The sequence below is a fragment of the Leucoraja erinacea genome, chromosome 9, assembly GCF_028641065.1.
Source record: "Leucoraja erinacea ecotype New England chromosome 9, Leri_hhj_1, whole genome shotgun sequence".
Classification (NCBI taxonomy): Eukaryota; Metazoa; Chordata; class Chondrichthyes; order Rajiformes; family Rajidae; genus Leucoraja; species Leucoraja erinaceus.
The window spans coordinates 64,532,332-64,554,831 of record NC_073385.1 but is presented as its reverse complement, the minus strand read 5'-3'; the positions used below and the strand labels follow the sequence as shown (position 1 = coordinate 64,554,831).

Genomic DNA, 22,500 nt, shown 5'->3' with positions numbered 1-22,500 from the left:
CAAAACTGATCCCACATTCCCAGAAGCTTCATTCTGGCCATGAGAAGCATTTGGCTTTTATCCATTTTCTTCTAGATTTGTTAATGGAAATTTGTGGCTATCTAATGAGTAAATTCTTTGAGAAGGTAACAAGGAGGGCCAGTGAGGGTAGTGCATCCCATAGTGTACATGGACTTTTGAGAAAGTCACAGTCTCCAGCAAAGGCCACCAACTCCTCAATGTTAGGCCGCAGCGCAGACGGAAATACAATACGGAAAAAAATCGCATCTCCGTCGAGGTAAGAGATTGGAAAAAGTTTCCCCCAACCTCCCCCCCCCCCAACCCACCTCCCCCCCACATAAAACAAACTAAAGAGACATTAAAACATACATTGTAAAAACATCTAGTAGTGCGGTGACAAAGGTCAAAACCCATTGGGTTCAAACTTGGCCCAGCAGCAGAAATCGGAGGACAATGGTCAATGGGTATTTTTGCTACCAGTGAGTTTCCACGGGGATCTGTGCTTGGTTAGTTGAGTTTTTGTAGCCTATATATTTCTCTTCATTTGATCATGATAAAGAAGATTACAGATAACACAAAAACAATGGCCATCACATAAATCAACCTCCCTCCCTTCCTGAAGAAGGATCTCGACCTAAAACGTCACCCATTGCTTCTCTCCAGTGATGCTGCCTGTCCCGTTGAGTTGACCCAGTATTTTGTGTCTGTCTCGTGAATCTTCCCCACTGTTATCAGACACTTGAGCGGTCCTGTCATATGCTCAGGTTGAATTTGCCTTCCATCACAGTGAGGAATGTGGAGGAGTCACTGTGGTGGATGTTTATATTAAAATGTGTTTTGTGTGTTCCGTTGCTTTTTATTTGTATGACTGACTTGGCAAACAAAATTCCTCGTATGTTGCAAAATATACTTGGCTAATAAAGTATTATTGTGATAGTGATTCTCGATTTTCCAGTCTTGATTTGTCCCAGCCCATGCACCTTTTCTTATCTGTACTTTCTTTGTGGCTGTAGCTACTTGTAGCATGGTAGACAAAAGTGCTGGAGAAACTCAGCGGGTTCAGCAGCATCTATGGAGCGAAGGAAATAGGCAACGTTTCGGACCAAAACCCTTCTTCAGACTGATGGAGGGTAGGGGGGGGGGGGGGGGGGGGGGGGGGCGAAGAAAGGAAAAAGGAAGAGGAGGAGCCGGAGGGCTGAGTGAGAGCTGAGAAGGGGAGGAGACAGCAAGGGCTACTGGAAATTGGAGAATTCAGAAATTGGACAGGACAGTCAGACGGTCGGAGAACCGGGGAGGAGGAGGGATGGAGAGAGAGAGGGACAGTAAAGGTTACTTGAAGTTAGAGAAATCAATGTTCATATCACTGGGGTGGAATGGGAGGGGGGGGGGGGAGTTACACAGTTTGATATTCTTCCCTTAAAAATATATATCGAAGAATTGGAAGGAGTTCAAAGGTGGCTTACAAAATTTGTTCCTTGGATAAGAGGATTGTCCTATCAAGAGCAGCTGGACTATCTGGGCCTGTACTCCTTGGAGAATGTGGGGTAACCTTTCCAGACATAGAAGATCCTAGTGGCTTAACGGGGGAGTTCCTTCGTCTCAGTCCGAAGAAGGGTCTCGACCCGAAACGTCACCCATTCCTTCTTTGCAAAGATGCTGCCTCTCCTGCTGAGCTACTCCAGCATTTTGTGTCTATTAACAGGGGAGACGTTGGGATGTTCTTGTGGATGGGAGGACTGCGAAGAAGAGGACGTAGCTACAAGATGAGGGACTGGTCATTTAAAACTGAGGTGCATAGAAACGTCTCCTCACAGAGGAAGGTGAATCTTTGCAATTCTCTGCCCCCGATGCTGATCGTATTACTAGATATAATTGATGACGACAGATAAGGATTGGAAAGTTTAAAACCCCTGTCCCACGATGATGTCCCACGACACAAGAGCTCTCCCGAGTTTAAAAAAAATAATCAAACTTGTGGTGCTTCATTCATCACGAGTATTTTTTTACTCTTGGACATTTTTCACAGTGTTGAAAAAACTTCACGAGTTACCACGTTTCCCGAGTACCTGCCGTTAGCATTACGAGCCGCTACAACACATCCATAAACTCTGACGTAGCCGCTACGTCCATTCTACGTACTTACCACGAGTTTGATTCTTTTTTAAACTCAGGAGAGCTCTTGAGTAAACTCACATCCTGGGACAGGGGTTTAAGGGTTCAGGGGAAGTGGCACAGAAGATAAGGTGATGCCAGCATTGATCAGCCACAATCTTATTGAATAGTTTACTTTAGTTTTAGAGATACATAGCTCAACGAGACCGCATTTAACAGCGACCCACCGAACGCTAACACTATCCTACACACACTGGGGACATTTTGTATATGTATACCTTTATACCAAGCCAATTAATCTACAAACATGTACATCTTTGGAGTGTGGGATGAAACCAAAGATCTCGGAGAAAACCCACGCAGGTCACAGGGACAACGTACAAACTCCATAGAGACAGCACCCGCAGTCAGGATCAAAGCCGGGTATCTGGCGCTGTAAAGCAGTAGCTTGAGGGGCCTGATTCCGCCTCAGATTTTCCCGTGTACTCCTCACATTAGACAAAAAATGTAAAATGTTAATTCTTTCTGAGCTTGTTTTGTACAGGCCTGAGTTGGAAGCCACAAACCTTCAAGCCGGCTCCTTGAGTGATTATAGACAGTCTGAAGAAGGGTCTCGACCCGAAACGTCACCCATTCCTTCTCTCCAGAGATGCTGCCTGTCCCGCTGAGTTACTCCAGCGTTTTGTGTAAACCAGCATCTTCAGTTCCTTCCTACACATCCATAATTGATTATCAAGGTTGATTTTTATCTTTCCTTCGCTCTCCAGCCCTGTCCCCACATCCCTAGACTCTCTTAGTACCGAAAATATATCTCCGCTGAGTAGTTACTGGGACTTGCTTGGTTATTGATTTCCAGAAACAGTCACTTCATTATTGATTCACAGGTTATGAATGAAGTGTTGCTCACAGCATGTGATGCTGAGTGGAATCCAACCATGAAGACAATGGGGACTTTCAGCCTCACATCGCCGCAGCTCATGGCTGACACGTTTGGTTATTGGAAAGAATAAATAGATATTTCTATCTTATCGTGTATGGTCCAATTTTCATCCAGAGATACAGAACAGAAACAGGCCCTTGGGGGCCACCTAGTCTGTGTCCATCCACATTAGTCCTGCTTTCATTCCACTTTTTTTAATTTCAAAAATGCCTATTTACACTAATCCTACATTAACTCTGCTTTTTGTTACTAACCTCCTAGTCCTGTCGACTGCCCTCGGGTTGTATATCGCCCACATACACACTGGGAGCAATTTACAGGGGCCAATTAACCCACCCACCATGTCCTTGGGAGACAATAGACAATAGACAATATGTGCAGGAGGAGGCCATTCGGCCCTTCCAGCCAGTGGGAGGAAACCAGAGCACTCGGGGGGGGGAAAACCCATATGGTCACAGGGAGAATATGCAAACTCCATGCCTACACTACCTGATGTCAGGATTGAACCTGGACCTCTGCAACAGTGAGGCAGTAATAGCACCACTGTATTCTCTCCTATAGGAGTTTTATTCCTAATCAATTTTCTCTTCCATACGTAAAGCAGACAGAGATTAATTCATTGCCAGCATTTATTTCAAGAGGACTAGAATACAAAAATGTGATGTGATGCTGAGGCTCTATAAGCCGCTGGTCGGGCCACATTTGGAGTATTGTGAGCAATTTGGGGCCCCATATATGAGGAAGCATGTGCTGGCCCTGGAGAGGGCCCAGAGGTGATTTATGAGAATGATCCCAGGAATGAGTGGGTTAACATACAGTACGATGAGTGTTTGCCAGCACTGGGCCTGCACTCGCTGGAGTTTAGAAGGATGAGGGGAAACCTTATTGAAATGTATCTAATGGCGAGAGGCCTGGCTAGGGTGGATGTGGTGAGGATGTTTCCACTAGTGGGAGAGCCTAGGACCCCAGAGGTGATAGCATCAGAATTAAAGGACGTTCCTTTAGGAAGATGAACAGGGATTTTTTTAGTCGGAGGGTGGTGAATCTGTGGAATTCTGTGACGCAGAAGGCTGTGGAGGCTTTCAATGGATATTTTTAAGGCAGAGATAGATAGATTCTTGATTAGTGCGAGTGTTGGGGGTTATGAGGTGAAGGCAGGAGAATGGGGTTAGGAGGGAGAGATAGATCAGCCATGATTGAATGGCAGAGTAGACGATGGGCCGAATGGCCTCATTCTGCTCCTATCACGTATGAACAAGAACTTACTGTTGTATTGTGGTTATGGTAAAATGATGGGCATTGCTATTCATCTTTGGAGTTGGTGGATATCTGGATTATTTCACAACACACCTCATTACCTGTCCTTTTTCCCATGCCTTCCATGCAATTTTGGATCTTCCAAGACTTCCACATCTGGTGGTCAATGCTGATGGAGACCGGGGGCTCGCCAGCCGTGGACGGAGGACCCACCCGGTAGGTCCGACTTGCTTGCCACGGTCAAAGAACTTGTATCGTAGACCGGAACCCCTCCAGGAAGGCCCGCTGTGGATCGACGGCCCACGCCGTGGACTGTGAACCCACCTGGTGTATGATCGGCTCGCACTCCTAGACTGGAAGGAGTCAAACGGAGGACTGGTAAGCAGACCGGCTGTAGGAGGTAGCACAACGTGACGGAAGAGTGGGCCCGCTGGAGGTCCTGCAGCTGCCTGGGGGTCTCCCCTGGACTGGGCCCCGCTCCTAGATGCCACGCACATGGAACAGCTGCAGCATACAGCGGTGGAGCAGCGGCAGAGAACACCAACCAACTGACCCGGGCAACCCCACCAGGACAACGGGCCCTCATGGCCAGGTCAAGAACCCTGCACTTACAACAACTGGCACTTGAAAATGGCGACTCTCTGCACAGTCTCAGTGTATTACTGCTGTACACTTGTACTGTATCTGAGATGCTTATCTAACATGTATCTGAGTGCTTATGTATTGTGATACTTCTACTGAACTGTGTACAAAAATAAATGTCACTGTACCTCGGTACAGATGACAAATAAGGTACTGTACTATACCATACCGTACCGTACCATGCTGCTTGCTCACAGTTCCAGACCATGCAACAATTCCCATCTGGCTGATTCACTTTTGTGTGTGTTGGTTTCTCTCGATTAATGTACTGTCTAGTTATTGCTGGCTGTATATACGACCAGTAATGCATGGCCATTTCTAATCATAATTTTATATACGGGATCCAGGTGTAAGGGGCACCGCCAGCACGGAGTGAATAACCCTACACTCTGAAGGGGTAGCAAGAACAGCCAGGGGGAAGAGCACACGTTCTTTTCAATGACTTGGGGAGAAGGAATGATGAGGTCTTGCCGAAGACCTACAGGAAGAAGGATAATAACATGCAGGATCTCTGGGGTCTGAGGCTTGGAATTACTCCCTATGCTAATGAGGATCAAATAGGAGGAGAAGGCAGAGCAATATATGGCTAAAGAGCTGGTGTGGTATTGGAGGCCCCAGATTTAATGGGATCACTTCAAAGAAAGGTGGGAACTATACAAGAAGGTTGCACCTTAATTGGAGCAATTGATTGGAAGGGGATCGCTATCATTGCATGTATATTTGTGCATGTTTCTTGGGAGGGTTTAAGGTAATTTGACGGGTGAAAGGGTGTGTGTGGGTGGGAAGCAAAGAAGCATAAGAGCAAGGGGTAGGTGGGTGGGTGAGGGGAGCTGACTTAAAAGTAGAGGATAAATCCAGCAAGTCCATTGAGCAGTTACACTGAGTAACCAGACCATAATAAAGCAAACTTATACAAAATCTACAGTGGTTTGCTGCTGAGGTTGGATTATGATTAGGGTTATGTCGTGTGGTTCAAGAGCTTGCGGCTCAATGGGAAGAAACTATCCTTGAACTCAGTCTGAAGAAGGGTCTCGACCCGAAACGTCACACATTTCTTTTCTCCAGAGATGCTGCCTGACCCGCTGAGTTTGACTCCAGCTTTTTGCGTCCATCTTCCTTAAGCTCCGACCTTTTAGAGTAGCCATTACAGTGGTTTACAATAAGCATTTAGGAAATTCAAACATGCGGCATCTATATGTTCCTCTTAATCCACTCTGCCAGTTACATCCTCAAAGCACTCTGATAAATTTGCCTAATGTGATTTTCCTTTCATGAAACCATGTGGATTCAGCTGAATTACGATTCATTTTTATTTTTTCCCAATCCACTGGGACGTTTCTAGGTTCGAGTAAATTGTGGAAGATTACAGTTAATGCATTCGCCATCTCTGCTGCTATTATTTTGAAGACAGCGTGATGCAAGCCATCAGGTTCAGAGGACTTGTCAGGCTTTGATTCCATTCATGTAGTACATTCTCTTCAGTTATAGCAGTTTTAAGTTCTTTCTTTCCCCTTTGCTCATCGATTTGCTACTATTTTTGGAGTGCCTTCAGCAGTGAAGCTAGTTGAATTTTTGTTGACCGTCACTGTCATTTTCTTGTTGTGTAGGAAGGAACTGCAGATGCAGTAAGATTGAAAAGACCAGGCTTATATTCACTGGAGTTTAACAGGATGAGGGAGGATCTTATAGAAACATACAAAATTATAAAAGAACTGGACAAGCTAGGTGCGGGAAAAATGTTCCCAATGTTGGGCAAGTCCAGAACCAGGGGCCACAGTCTTAGAATGAAAGGGAGACCATTTAAGACTGAGGTGAGAAAAAACTTTTTCACCCAGAGAGTTGTGAATTTGTGGAATTCCCTGTCACAGAGGGCAGTGGAGGCCAGATCACTGGATGGATTTAATAGAGAGTTAGATACAGCTCTAGGGGCTAGTGGAATCAAGGGATATGGGGAGGAGGGAGGCACGGGTTATTGATTGGGGATGATCAGCCATGATCACAATGAATCAAAGGGCCGAATGGCCCACTCCTGCACCTATTTTCTATGTTTCTATGCTGGTTTACACCGGAAATAGACACAAAATGCTGGAGTAACTCAGCGGGACAGGCAGCATCTCTGGAGAGAAGGAACGGGTGACATTTCGGGTCGAGACCCATCTTCAGTCTGAGAGTCAGGGGCGAGGGAAACTGGAGATGTGGAAGGGTACAAAGCGAAGGGTACAAAGCGAATGTGAGGTGTGAAAAGGACAGATCAAAGCAGACAATGCTCTAGGAAATGTAGAATGGTTCTTGTTAGTTGAGGGGAACGAGGTATACAATCAGCAATATTTAATAATGAGGACAGTGAAACTTGTCAGAGAACTAGGGTGGGGGAGGGATGGAGAGAGGGGGAAAGCAAGGGTTTGTTGAAATTAGAGAAATAAATATTCATACTGCTGGATTGTTTTTATTTCCTTTATATTTATTTTTATTGGGTCTTATTTCTCTTCAGTAATTTCCAAGTCTCATCCTTGGTTTCTCCCTTTTTTTAAATCTCCCTCGAGAAACTTGATTTGTTTTTGTTTTCTACAAGTTTATTCTCTGTGTCTTTGCTCCCCTTAAAATCATTTTTGTAATTTTCTGCAGGCTTCCAAAATTTCTTCTGGTCTACCATTCAAATCGAAAAAAAAATTATGTTTAATACTACCATCATCAACTTCCTTAAGGGGCTGTCCCACTGTACGAGTTCATTCAAGAGTTTTCCTGAGTTTCCCCTGATTCCAACTCGGAGAATTACGGTAATAGCCGCTCGTAGGTACTCGGGGCTCTCGTGGACATTTTTCACCATGTTGAAAAATCTTTACCCGTCTTCACGAGCTTACCGCGTTTCCCGAGTACCTGCCGTTAGCGTTACGAGCAGCTAAGAGACGTCCCGAGCTCCGACGTACCTGCTACGTTCATTCTATGTGCTTACCACGAGTTTGATTTTTTTAAAACTCGGGAGAGCTCTTGAATTATCTCGTGCAGTGGGACTGTACATTTAGTTAGCTCCAAATAGATTACTCCTTGTGTGGGATATTTCTCAGTGGAATGTACTTTTTAAAAATGTACTCTTTAAGTTTGGAAATATTTCCTTCATGTCTGCCATTGATTATAGACCATTTTATCTTTCCTATTTTTTCAGTCAACTTTAACTGCTAAAGTTTCAGGCCTTTGTAATTCCCTTTATTTCAGTTTCAGACATTAACTTCAGGCCCAATTTCTAACTTTCAAACTGAACATGAAATTATCATGTTATGATCACTCTTCCCTCAAAGGGCATAATTGAATTGGCCTGAGCAGAACACAGTGTGAGAGTAACTCAGCAGGTCAGGCAGCATTTGTGGAGGGAATGGACAGGCGTCATTTAAATTGCCAAGTCTTGTAACACTTGTCCAGTATTTAAATGTTTTTTTTCTCAGTTAATTCTGTGATGTACTGTTCCAAAAACCTGTACTGAATATGCAGGGAATTTGTTGCCATGCCTAGCTACGCCAAGTTGTCTAATCTATAGTAAAATTGCAGTTGCTCAATTATTGCAGTAAATTTGGAGGTGCAAAGGGACTTGGGCGTGCTGGTGTAGGATTCCCCAAAAAGTAAATTTGCAAGTCGAATCAGTAATAAGGAAAGTAAATGCAAATTTCAAGAGGGCTAGAATACAAACACAGGGATGTAATGCTGAGGCTCTATGAGGTGGTGAACAGGCCGCATTTGGAGTATCGTGAGCAATTTTGGGCACCATATCTGAGGAAGGATGTATTGGCTCTGGAGAGGGTCCAGAGGAGGTTTACAAGAATTATCCCAGGGTTATCATACGATGAGCATTTGACGGCACTGGGCCTGTAATGGCTGGAGCTTAGAAGTGTGACGGGGACCTCATTGAAAATTACTGAATGGTGAAAGGCCTGGATACAGTAGATGTGGAGAAGATGTTTCCACTAATGTGGGAGAGTCTAAGACTAGAGGTCATAGCCTCAGAATTAAAGGACGTTCCTTAAGGAAGGAAATGGCGGAATTTCTTAAGTCAGGTGGTGGTGAATCCGTGGAATTCTTTGCCATGGAGGTTGTGAAGGCCAAGTCAATGGATATTTTTAAGGCAGAGATAGATAAATTCTTGATTGGTACGGGTGTCAGGGGTTGTGGGGAGAAGGCAGGAGAATGGGGTTAGGAGGGAGAGATGGATCAGCCTCGATTGAATGACGAAGTGGACTTGATGGGCTGAATAGCCTAATTCTTCTATCACTTATGACCTTATGACATTTGTTACAAGCCGTTGTTCTTTCTTAGTTTATATTCTGTGCTGGAGGGAAGCTCCTGTTTAACATCTCACTCCTATGCTTTCTCTTCTTTGATTTTTATTATCTCCACCCAAACTGGTTTAAAATTCCCTGCGCCCAGATCCTTTCTCTTTGATCTTGTTCTTTCTCAACAGAACTGCCCATCTCTGTTTTTTTTCTATCTGCCTCTCCTTCCATAGCATCAAATAACGGCTTGTGTGCTGAGATTCCATTATTAAAGACAGACACAAAAAGCTGGAGTAACTCAGTGGGACAGGCAGCATCTCTAGATAGAAGGAATGGGTGATGTTTTGGGCCAAGACCCTTCTTCAGACTCTGTGTGACATTTTGTGTCTATCTTTGGTGTAAGCCAGCATCTGCAGTTCCTTCCAACACAGTACATGATTAATGTCTTTTAAACTTTTTTAATGTTGTTCGAAGGATATGAAATCTGGAGGCCATAACTACTTCCTCTCTCTTCTCGTATAATGCCATGGTATTCTAATGGACCTGTCCCGCTTTCACGACCTAATTCACAACCATTTATACTCGTGGCCATTTTTCATCAGACTAGAAAAACGCCCCGACCTACTTGATGCCACGAGTACCTACGACTAGCATCACAACCTACCTACGACCTACCTATGACCTTCTACGACCTCGTGACAACCATGCTGCGAGTATGAGTCAAGGACAAACTCGGCAGAGTTCGTGAATTAGGTGGTGAAAGTGAGACAGGCCCTTAACGCAGCTCAACCGTAGAAAGGGGAACCCTGAGTAACCTCTGTTTAGCTTCTCATCATAATGATAATGTGGATCTTAGCACAGGAGACCATTGAAGGAGCAGTGCATGCTCCTGTTCTTTGGAACAACTATAATGTATGCCAACCTATTGTGCCTGTATTATGCTGACATTCTTAACCTATCTTCATTCATTTGTTTCATGCAGTCTGATTGCCTGACGTTTGCATGAGTGTGCCAATTGCGACTTTCTCCATTGCAAGAAATCCCTCTGTGTTTCCACAGGCTGGGAGAGCAGTTCTACAGGGAAGCCATCGAACATTGCCGTAACTACAATGCCCGCCTGTGTGCCGAGCGCAGTGTGCGGCTGCCGTTCCTGGACTCGCAAACCGGAGTCGCTCAAAACAACTGCTACATCTGGATGGAGAAGAGACACCGTGGCCCGGGTAATGTGCTGGTGTGAATCTGGGTGTTCCCAGAGTTAAATATGGAAATATAGAAAATAGGTGCAGGAATAGGCCATTCGACCATTCGAGCCAGCACCGCCATTCAATATGATTGTGGCTGATCATCCAAAATCAGTATTTCGTTCCTGCTTTCTCCCCATATCCCTTAATTCCATTAGCCCCAAGAGCTATATCTACAGTGCATTCAGAAAGTATTCAGACCCCTTCACTTTTTCCACATTTTGTTACATTACAGTCTTATTCTAAAATTGATTAAATTCATTTTTTTTAAATCATCAAACTACACACAATACCCCATAATTAAAAAAAAACACGAACAGGTGTTTAGAAATGTTTGCAAAGTAATTAAAAACAAATAACTGAAATATCACATTTATATAAGTATTCAGACCCTTTACTCAGTACTATGTTGAGGCACCTTTGGCAGCGATTACAACCTCAAGTCTTCTTGGGTATGACGATACCAGCTTGGCACACCTGTATTTGGATTATTTCTCCCATTCTTCTCTGCAGATCCTCTCAGGCTCTGTCAGGTTGGATGGGGAGCGTCGATGCACAGCTATTTTCAGGTCCCACCAGAGATGCTCGATCAGGTTCAACTCGGGGCTCTGGCTGGGCCACTCAAGGGCATTCACAGACTTGTCACGAAGCAACTCCTGCGTTGTCTTGGCTGTGTGCTTAGGGTCATTGTCCTGTTGGCAGGTGAACTTTCGCCCTAGTCTGAGGTCCTGAACGCTCTGGAGCAGGTTTTCATCAAGGATCTCTCTGTACTTTGTTCCATTCATCTTTCCTTCAATCCTGAGTAGTCTCCCAGTTCCTGCTGCTAAACAAAACATCCCCACAGCATGATGCTGCCACCACCATGCTTCACCGTAGGTATGGTATTGGCCAGGTGATGAGCCGTGCCTGGTTTCCTCCAGACGTGACACTTGGCATTCAGGCCAAAGAGTTCAATCTTGGTTTCATCAGACCAGAGCACCAGCAAAACCCTTTTGGCAAACTCCAAGCGGGCTGTCATGTGACTTTCACTGAGGAGTGGCTTCCGTCCGGCCACTCTACCATAAAGGCCTGATTGGTGGAGTTCTTCTGGAAGGTTCTCCCATCTCCACAGAGGAACTCTGGAGCTCTGTCAGAGTGACCATCGGGTTCTTGGTCACCTCCCTGACCAAGGCCCTTCTCCCCCAATTGCTCAGTTTGGCCGGGCGGCCAGCTCTATGAAGAGTCCTGGTGGTTCCAAAGTTCCATCATTTAAGAATGACGGAGGCCACTGTGCTCTTCTGGACCTGCAATGCTGCAGAAATTGTTTTATACCCTTCCCCAGATCTGTGTCTCAACACATTCCTGTCTCGGAGGTCTACGGACAATTCCTTCGGCTTCATGGCTTGGTTTTTGCTCTGACATGCACTGTCAACTGTGGGACCTTATATAGACAGGTGTGTGCCTTTCCAAATCATGTCCAATCAATTTAATGTACTCCAATCAAGTTGTAGAAACATCTCAAGGATAATCAATGGAAACACCATAGCAAAGGGTCTGAATACTTACGTAAATGTGATATTTCAGTTATTTCTTTTTGATTACTCTGCAAACATTTCTAAATACCTGTTTACGTTTCTTCATCATTCGCGCCTGCCCACACACCACACACACACACACACACACACACACACACACACACACACACACACACACACACACACACACACACACACACACACACACACACACACACACACACACACACACACACACACACACACACACACACACACACACACACACACACACACACACACACACACACACACACACACACACACACACACACAAACACATAAAAAACACAAACAATAATAGTGCAAAAAGACAAAACCAATGCCCCCCAAAGTCTATGTAGTTCAGAGCTTATTTCCAGGTTGTAGTGTTTAATAGCCTGATGGCTGTAGGGAAGAAGCTGTTCCTGAATCTGGACATTACAGTTTTCAGGCTCCTATATCTTCTTCCCAGTGGCACGGTGAAATGAGTGTGTGGCCAGGGTGGTGTGGGTCTCTGATGATGCTGGTGCCTTTTTGAGGCAGTGAGTCCTGTAGGTACTGGATGGGCACGTCAGAACCCGTGATGGACTGGGCAGTGTTCACCAGCTTTTGCAGTCTTCTTAGCTGCTGGGCAGTCAAGTTGCCGAACCAGGCCATAATGGAACCAGTCAATGTGCTCTCTACTGTACACCTGTAGAAGTTCAAGAGAGTTATCTCTGACATACAGAATCTGTGCAATCTTCTCAAGAAGTAGAGACGTTGATGGGCTTTCTTTATGATTGCGTTCGTGTGCTGGGTCCAGGAAAGATCTGGTTATAAAACTGGTTTTACATGTTGCTGCCAATATTGTGTGTTGGGTGCGTCTTTGTGAGCCATGAGCACAATCTGTGTACAAAAATCTCCTAACCTTAAAGAAAAGTTTGTGGGTTGCACAGAGTTTGTAATGGGCTGCGTACAAGCTGCTGCACGCTAATTCAGTGACTGTCTCTTGCAGGCTTGGCCCCTGGTCAACTGTACACTTACCCCGCCCGCTGCTGGCATAAGAAGAGGCGTCTGCACCCCCCGGAAGACCCCAGGTTGAGACTTTGTGAAATAAAACTCGGTGAGTTGTTCTTCCGCCCGCCCTGAAGCCTGACACCGGTAGAATAACGGCATTGGAGGTTTCCTGTACAAACCACACTTTAACAAAACAAGCCACGAAGTGCTTCAATTCATACACTGTATGCGTTGGAATTAGCTGCTCAGTTAACTTCGAAGGAGGAAGTGGTGAGGAGGACAGTTAACATGCATTAAATTATAGAAACATAGAAAATAGGTGCAGGAGTAGGCCATTCGGCCCGTCGAGCCAGCACCGCCATTCAATATGATCATGGCTGATCATCCAAAATCAGTACCCAGTTCCTGCTTTCTCCCCATATCCTTTGATTCTGTTCGTCCTAAGAAGTATATCTAACTCTCTCTTATATATCCAGTGAATTGGCTTCCACTACCTTCTGCGGCAGAGATTTACACAGATTCACAACTATCTGGGTGAAAAAGATTTTCCTCATCTCAGTCCTAAATGGCCTACCCCTTATTCTGAAACTGTGACTCCCGGTTCTGGACCAGGTGTGTTTCTAACATTTTCATCGGATATCAGATTATAAGAAGCTGTGGTAGGGGTCTCCTACCTCCCTCCCCTTCAGCCAGGCCCTATCAGAAGGTGGGGTAACGAGTGCCATTTGGTGTTAGGCCTCATGCCTGCCTGCTTCAAAGGGATCTTGATTTGGGGGCCTCTAAAATTGAAATTAGCCTGGGCCTCAGTTCATCTATGAGAGGGCCTGCTTTCAGCCTGCTCTGCCTTTCAACCAAGATGCCATTTTCTCGCTTCCCCCCGTTTGATCAAGCAGTCCCTTCTTTGAATAAACTCTGACTGACTGAGCCTTCATGACCTTCTGGGGTAGAGACTTCCATGGATTCATCACCCTTAGAGGGATGAAGAAAATTCTCCTCCTCTCACTCTTTAGTTTAGTTTAGTTTGGTGATACAGCGCAGAAACAGGCTCTTCGGCCCACCGTTTCCACACCGACCAACGATCCCCACACATTAACATTATCTTACAAACACACTAGGGATAAATTTACACTTACTGTATACCAAGCCAATTAACCTGCAAACGTGTATGTCTTTGGAGTGCGGGAGGAAACCGAAGATCTCGGAGAAAAACCTATGCGGTCATGGGGAGAACGTACAAAACGTACAAACTCCGTACAGACAAGCACCCGTCGTCGGGATCGAACCCGGGTCTCCGGCGCTGCAAGCGCTGTAAGGCAGCAACTCTACTGCTGCGCCACCGTGTCGCCCCAGGCGCACAGCTGTAAGACCTCCCACTCACTCTTTGACAGGTTTAGCACACTTGCACCGTTTTTCCAGTGTTTCTGCAGGATGTAATGGGTGTGTAAATTAACGTGTATAATCTGGATATAACTTGTCTGGAATATTTCCATAATACTTGGAGGCAGAGTGGATGACCTATTGCCCCAAACTATCACCCAAACTGGCCCTTCAGCCCATCATGTTATGCTGTCCACCCACAGGGCAGTCCCATTATCCCCTCTCTTATTTCCCTGCAGCCCTACGGTATGGTACTTTGCTCCTTAACTTGTCACATGGACCGAGGTACAGTGAAACTCATTTTGTGCACAGTTCAGTCCAAGTGTCACTCTAAATAAGCACTTCGATACATCTTAAATAGGCATCCCTGCATCTTATACGTCCTCATACTTGCCCAGCTCACAGCCGTCTGGAAATGAAGAGGTTAGATTTGTTTCAACATGGAAGGCTTTTGATAGAACACATAGAGAGATAAAGGGTTGCCTCTAGATTAGGGTGGGGAGTGAGAGTTACTGACCAGCCGTGGAGAACAGAGGTAGCAGGGTGCTGATGATCGTGGACCCTCTGATCTTATAAGCCAATACACCAGCACTTTTCAACTTGGTTAAATACCATCCCGGGCAAAGCTTGTAGGATGTCGGGACTTTATTGGAATAGCTATCTAAAATAGATGAGAAGGGAACCATTGTGCAATCAACGGACCCTGAATAAGTCGGTAAAAATGGTTATGAGCACTTCTTTTTGTATAATTAAAACTAATTGCACCTCTCTGCTACCTTCAGGCAGAAGGTACAGGAGCCTGAAGACTGCAATGACCAGGTTCAGGAATAGCTACTTCCCCACAGCCATCAGGCTATTAAACTTGGCTCGGACAAAACTCTGAACATTAATAGCCCATTATCTGTTATTTGCACTTTATCAGTTTATTTATTCATGTGTGTACATATTTATTTCATGGTATATGGACACACTGATCTGTTTTGTAGTCAATGCCTATTATGTTCTGTGTGCTGAAGCAAAGCAAGAATTTCATTGTCCTATCAGAGACACATGACAATAAACTCACTTGAACTTGAACTTAATTGAGAACTTAGAACTGTAAAGGACAGGGACATGCCCTTTGGCCCACAATGCCCATTTTGAGCATGATGCCAAGTTAAATTAATCACCTCTGCCTGTGTGTGATCCATTACATTCCCTGTACATCCATGTGCCCAAAAGCCTTTCAATGCCACTATTGTGTTTGCTTCCACCACCAATCTTGGCAGGGCATTTACCCAGGCACCCACCGTTCTCTGTGTGGAAAAAAAACGTACTCTGATAAAAAAGATTCTGATTCTCTCTCCCTCTCATAATTGTTTATACTTCTAGCAGGTCTCCTCTCAAACTATATCACTCCAAAGAAAATATTCCAAGTTTGTCCAACCTCCTTATAGCTAATATCCTCTAATCCAAGCAGCATTAAGCCTCTTCAGCTCCCTCTGCAAAGCCTCCACATCTTTCCACTGATGGGGGTGAACAGAACTTTGTTAAAAGCTTTGTTGAAGCTGCAAGGTGACTTCCTGACTCAATGTATTATCCAATGAAGGCAAGCACACCATATGTCTTCTTCACCACTTTATCTGCTCGAGACCCTTCTTCAGACTGAGAGTCAGGGGAGAGGGAGACACGGAGATAAGGAAGTGTAAGGTGTGAAAATGAGACAAAGGGGATGGAGATCAATGAAAATGTAGACTAGATCATTGTAAGCTAGGAGAAGGTGACAACAAAGCAAACAGATAAAATGTAATCGGGGACAGTTAGACTGGTCGGAGAACTGGGAAGGGGGAAGGGATGGAGAGAGAGGGAAAGCAAGAGTTCCTTGAGGTTAGAGAAGTCAATATTCACACCGCTGGGGTGTAAGCTGCCCAAGCAAAATATGAAGAGCTGTTCCTCTAATTTGTGCTGGGCCTCACTCTGACAGTGGAGAAGGCCCAGGACAGAAAGGTCAGTGTAGGAATAGGAGGGGGAGTTAAAGTGTTTAAAAACCTGGAGATCAGGTAGGTTTAGGCGGACTGAGTGGAGGTGTTTAGCGAAACGATCGCCGAGCCTGTGCTTGGTCTCACCAATCCATGGGTGTTCACACCTGGAACAGCAGATACAGTGGATGAGGTTGGAGGAGGTGCAAGTGAACTTCTGCCTCACCTGAAAAGCAAAAATATTACTAAGATATTTGGAGCCTAGAATTCTCCGTGTGGTAATTTGTATGGTAATTGGCCATGGTTAAAAATATAACCCCTATTTCTGATGGAACATTTTGTAAGGATTTTGATTTTTTAACACTTTTTATAGTATATACAGCGAATGTAACACAATCTGCACCCTCCTCTGGTTGTGTCATCAAGTCAATGCATTCTATTGGGCTTTAGTTCAGGTTAGTTTATTGTCATGTGTACCGAGGTACAATGAAAAGCTTTCGTTGCGTGCTACCCAGACAGCGGAAAGACGATACATGATTACAATCGAGCCATTTACAGTGTACAGATACTTCATAAGGAACACTTGCTCATGTCATCCAAACAGATCAGATATACCATACATAGATACAATCAGTCCAAACTAAAGGACATTAGAAACATAGAAAATAGTGCAGGAGTAGGCCATTCGGCCCTTCGAGCCTGCACTAGATAGAACAAAGAGGAATTTACAAAATGCAGAATATAGCTCCTAGCATTGCAACACATTGGTTCCTTAGACAAAGTCCAATGTCCTCAGTGGAATAGAAGTGTTTTATTTAGAACAATGGGGTCTCAGATGAGATAGAATTTACAAGTGGTTTTTGCCATTCTGCCCCTCTAATCTGTACTGGCTCTTCTGTAAGAGCAACCCAGCCTGCCCCATTCTTTCCATGGAGAACTCAGATATTTATCCAGCTTCTTTCTGAATATTAGAATTAAATTAGTTCCTGCAATTCGCCCAGCAGTGCATCACAGACCCTAACCTAATTTTTGAATTTGATCTTTGATTTTTTAAATTCTCTGCCCCCACCCCCCACCCACTCGCAATGCCTTCATTCTGTGTCCTTAGTTCTTAACTCCCTGCCAATTGGAACAATATTTTTCTCTCTAATTTAGTTTAGAGATACAGCGCGGAAACAGGCCCTTCGGCCCACTGAGTCCGCACCGACCAGCGATCTCCCCGCACACTAACACTATCCTACACACACAAGGGCCAATTTTTGAAAAACATATATACCAAGCCAATTAATCTACAAACCTGTACGTCTTTGGAGTGTGGGAGGAAACTGAAGATCTCTGAGAAAACCCACGCTGGTCACGGGAAGAATGTACAAACTCCATACAGACAGCACCTGTAGTCGGGATCAAACCCTGGTCTCTGGTGCTGTAAGGCAGTAGCTCTACTGCTGTGCCATCATGACGCCCTCCTCTGTCTACACCTAATATGGTTTTAAAATAATCTATCAATCCCCTTCTAACCCCAAAGCTAGCTTCTCCAGATTCTCTATATAACTAAAATCCCTCAACCTTGGAATCATTTTGGTTAATCTCCTCTTTGCCTGTGAAAAGCTTTAATCTATCTTCTATATATTACTAAAAGTCTGTTCTTGACCGGTTTTGGCGATCTGTGCTGCGATTTCCGAGAGAACGCCGCCACCTACGGCTGTCATTTTTGGCCACCTTGCTCAGAGCCCCCCTCCGCCGTATGTGTGCCGAGGATATTTCCCATCGATGAAAAATGACAGAGATATTAATGATTTTACAAAAATCCCCATTCTCTCTGCTGCCCCTGCTGGCGGCAGGGGGGAGGGACTATAAAACCAGGAAGTGGTGTGCCTCAATCAGTGTCTGCAAGCTGGAGGAAGGCAGAGGGTCACGTTTCTCTGAGCTGTGAATAACACTGAACACATGTCTACTCAAATGTAAGTGTCCTTAGTGGTTCTAAAACGCTTGCAGAATGTGTCTATTGGTTCTAAAATGTTTGCAAAATGTGTCTCTTTTGGTTCTACAATGCTTGCAGAATGTGTCTTTTTTGGTTCTAAAATGTTTTTTAGGTTCTCCCCCCCCCCCCCTCCTCTTCTCTCCCCCCCCCTCTCTCTCTCTCCTCCCCTCTCCCCTCCCTCTCTCTCTTCCCCCTCTCTCTCCACCCCCCCCTCTCTCCCCCCTCTACTCTCCCCCCCTCTCCTCCCTCCTCTCCCCCCTCTCCTCTCCCCCCTCTCCTCTCCCCCCCCCCTCTCCTCCCCCCTCTCCTCTCTCCCCCCCTCTCCTCTCCCCCCCCTCTCTCCTCTCCTCTCCCCCTCTCCTCTCTCTCCCCCCTCCCCCCCCCTCCACCCCCCCCCCCCCCACCCTCCCCTCCCTCCCCTAACCCCCCTCCCCTACACATCCCCTACCCTCTTCCCTCCACCCTCCCCCCTACCTCCCCTCCCTGCTCCCCCCACCTCACCCCCCACCCCCCTCTCAGCACCCTTCTCTCTCCCCCTAACTCTCACCCTCTCTCTCTCTCCTCCCCCCCTCCTTTCCCCCCTCACACCCACCCTCCATCTTCTCTTCCTCTCCACCCCCCTCTCCCTCTTGCCCCTCTCTCTGTGTCTCTGTCCTCTCTCTCTGTGTCTCTGGCCCTTCTCTCTCTGCCATCACTCTCTACTCTCCCCCCCCCCTCCTCCCCTCCCTAGATGTGACTGCAAGTTGGGGGCTATGCGTCAGTAGATAGGGTGTTTATGGGGTAAAATGAGCAAATTAATAATATTAATATAATATCAAGGGGGATAATTACCGCCTCCCCCCACAACCGCACGTTGGGGAACAGACCCAACGGGTCTGCACTTGGTCTAGTATATATATACAAATTGTAGTTCCTGGAACTGGACGCAGTACTCCAGTTGGGTTTTAAAGGTTTAAGCACCACCAGGTATATTAAATCTTTCCCCTCTACCTTAGACCTGTGCCTTCTGGTTCTTGATTCCCCTACTCTGGGTAAAAGATTCTGCATTCACCATCATGATTTTATACACCACTATAAGATCATACTTCAACCTCCTGCGCTCAAAGGCATGAAGACCAAGCCTGTCCAGCCTCTCCCTACAACTCAGGTCCTGGCAACATCCTTGTCAACACCCTTTTCTGCACTCTTTCCAGCTTAACAGCATCCATCCTATAACAGGGTGACCAAAAACTGAACACAATACACCAAATAAGGCCTCGACAACATCTTGTACAACTGTAACATAACATCCTCAACGTCTTTACTCCATACCCTGACTGATGAAGGCCAATGTACCGAAAGCCTTCTTGACCACCTAATCTATCTGTTAATGCTCCTTTCAAAGACTTATGTACCTGCACTCCTAGATCCCTCTGCTGCACAGCCCTCCCCAGGGCCCTGCCATTCACTGTGAAGGACCTGCCCTGGTTTATCTTCCCAGAATGCACCAACCTGCACTTATTTACATAAATCATTATTTAACCCACTTGCCCAGCTGATCAAGAGCCTGCTGCAATTTTTGATAGCCATCTTCGCTATCTACGATACCACCCGCTTTAGTGGCATCATCAAACTTATTAATCATGCTTTTACATTCTCAATCCAAATCGTTGATATCAAGCACAAACAGCATTGGTCCCAACACCGAACCCTAAGGCACACTACTAATCACTAGTCACGCCTCCATAAAGAAAAACAACCTTCCACCATCTTCCATGAATCCAATTTTCTATCCAGTCAACTAGCTCTCCCTGGATCCCATGCAATCTAACTTTCCTGAGGAAACCACCATGCAAAACCTTATCAAACGTCTTGCTGAAGTCACTGTGGCCAACATCTATGGCTTTGCCCACATCAATCTTTGTGTTTACTCTTCAAAAACAACTCAGTCGGACAAGTAAGGCACAATCTCCCACATACAAAATCACGCCGACAATCCCTAATCAGCCCCAGACTATCAAAATGCCAAAGAGAGACACAAAAAGCTGGAGTGGCTCAGCGGGTCAGACAGCATCTCTGGAGAAAAGGAATAGGCGATGTTTTGTGTTGAGACCCTACTTCAGACTGCCAAATGCCTTTATGTCTTATCTTTCAGAATCCTTTCCATTAACTTGCCTACCACCGATTTTGGGATCACTGGTCTATAGCGCCGAGGATTTTCCTTGCAGACCTTCTTAAATAGGGCATGACACGAGCTGCCCTTGTCTTCCGACACCTCCCCCTTGTCTAATGATAGTTCATAAATCTCAGCCATGGCGCTTGCCATTTCTTCATTAGCTTCCCACAGTGTCCTCGAACATGTATGATCAGGCCCAGCTGCAAAGCTATTTAACGTTCCCACTCCATCCCTGATTTAAAGCTGGTCTCACAGCGAATGCGATTTCCGGATGGGAAACTCGATTGAAATAAACATTAGCTGATGAAAGACATTAACCTCGCAGCATGGTGGCACAGCGGTAGAGTTGCTGCCTTGCTGCTTCAGAAACCGGGGTTCAATCCTGACTGTGGGTGCTGTCTGTACGGATCTCCCAGTGACCCGCGTGGGTTTTCTCCGGGATCTTCGGTTTCCTCCCACGCTCCAAAGATGAGCAGGTTTGTAGGTTAATTGATTTGGTATCATTGTAACTTGTCCCTAGTGTGTGTTGGATAGCACCAAGGTGCGGGGATCATTGTTCGGTGTGGACACGGTGGGCTGAAGGACCAGTTTCCGCGCTGTATCTCTAAACTAAACTAAACCTGACTCTCCAAAGATGCTTGGTGGCCAGCCGTGTATTTTCTGCATTTTGTTTCCGTGTTAATGTTGGAAACATGAACTTACAAAGAATTGGGAGCAGGCAGTGTCTGCTGTACCATCAGACAAGCTCATGAGTGATCTGACTGTGACTTCCACTCTGCAGTCGGTCCTGCCCAGCCACGATAACCTTCCACTGCTCCTGCTCGTTTGCCAACCCTGCCTCAAGAATTGTCAATTACTCTCTTCTCCAATGCAGTCAGACTTCCAAAGCTCTCCCATGTGAAAGCCTTGGATCGAGTGGATGTGGAGAGGATGTTTCTACTAGTGGGAGAGGACAGGACTAGAGGTCATGGCCTCAGAATTAAAGGACGTTCCTTTAGGAAGGAGGTGAAGAGGAATTTCATTAGTCAGAAGGTGATGAATCTGTGGAATTCCGTGCCACACAAGGCTGTGGAGGCCAACTCAGTGGATATGTTTAAGGCAGAGAGAGATAGATTCTTGATTAATACGGGTGTCAGGGGTTATGGGAAGAAGGCAGGAGAATGGGGTTAGGAGGGGAAGACAGGTCAGCCATGATTGAATGGCGGAGTAGAGTTGATGGGCCGAATAGCCTAATTCTGCTCCTATCACATTTGACCATATCATCATTCCTGAGTCGGGGGAGAGGGAAAAAATTCACCACCTCTAGGTCTCAAATTGGTGACCATTTAATTTGTTCACAGTGACCCAGAGTTCTCACACATCCACCTGTCAAGTACCTGAGGGTGCTGCATGTTTCAAATTGGTATTATGGTCCAAAGTCACTCTTCCTCTCCCCATCCCATCTTGCACTGCCTTCTTTAATTCATGCTCGTACCTTTCCAAGCAACTAATTTAAATTGCTGGAGCAATCACTGAGAAGCATCATTGTAAAGCGAGCCTGAGAACAGTCATCTGGTGCGGACACAAAGAATAGCAGACGCTGGTTTAGAAAATAAGGTTCAGTTTGGTTTACTGTCACTCGTACCAAGGTACAGTGAAAGGTTTTGTTGCATGCTATCCAGTCAGCAGAAAGACAATACATGATTACAACCGAGCCATTCACAGTGTGCAGATAGTAGCTGAGCGCTTACCACAACCAGAGAGCAGTGCTGAACTACTATCTACCTCTTTAGTGACCCTCAGACTATCCTTGATTGGACATTGCTGGCTTTACCTTGCACTAAACGTTATTCCCTTATCATGTAGCTGTACTGTGAATGGCTCGATTGTACTAATCGTGTATTGTCTTTACGCTGACTGGTTAGCACGCAACTAAAGCTTTTCACTATACCTCGGTACACGTGACAATAAACTAACCTGAACTGAACTGATAAGGGAATAACGTTTAGTGCAAGGTAAAGCCAGCAAAGTCTAATCAAGGATAGTCCGAGGGTCACCAATGAGG

The 22,500-nt window shown here is 45.6% G+C and overlaps 1 protein-coding gene across 6 annotated transcripts in view; it reads left to right on the top strand.

The window, feature by feature from the left end:
- The window catches only part of LOC129700493 (zinc finger protein DPF3-like), a 156,808-nt gene that overhangs the window by 44,005 nt on the left and 90,303 nt on the right, over positions 1-22,500 (top strand). For all 6 annotated transcript variants that reach the window (XM_055641026.1, XM_055641027.1, XM_055641031.1 and 3 more), the window contains 2 exons: positions 10,273-10,433; positions 12,984-13,091. In XM_055641026.1, coding sequence (XP_055497001.1) covers positions 10,273-10,433; positions 12,984-13,091 — 269 coding nt within the window. The remainder of the gene's footprint in view (positions 1-10,272; positions 10,434-12,983; positions 13,092-22,500) is intronic.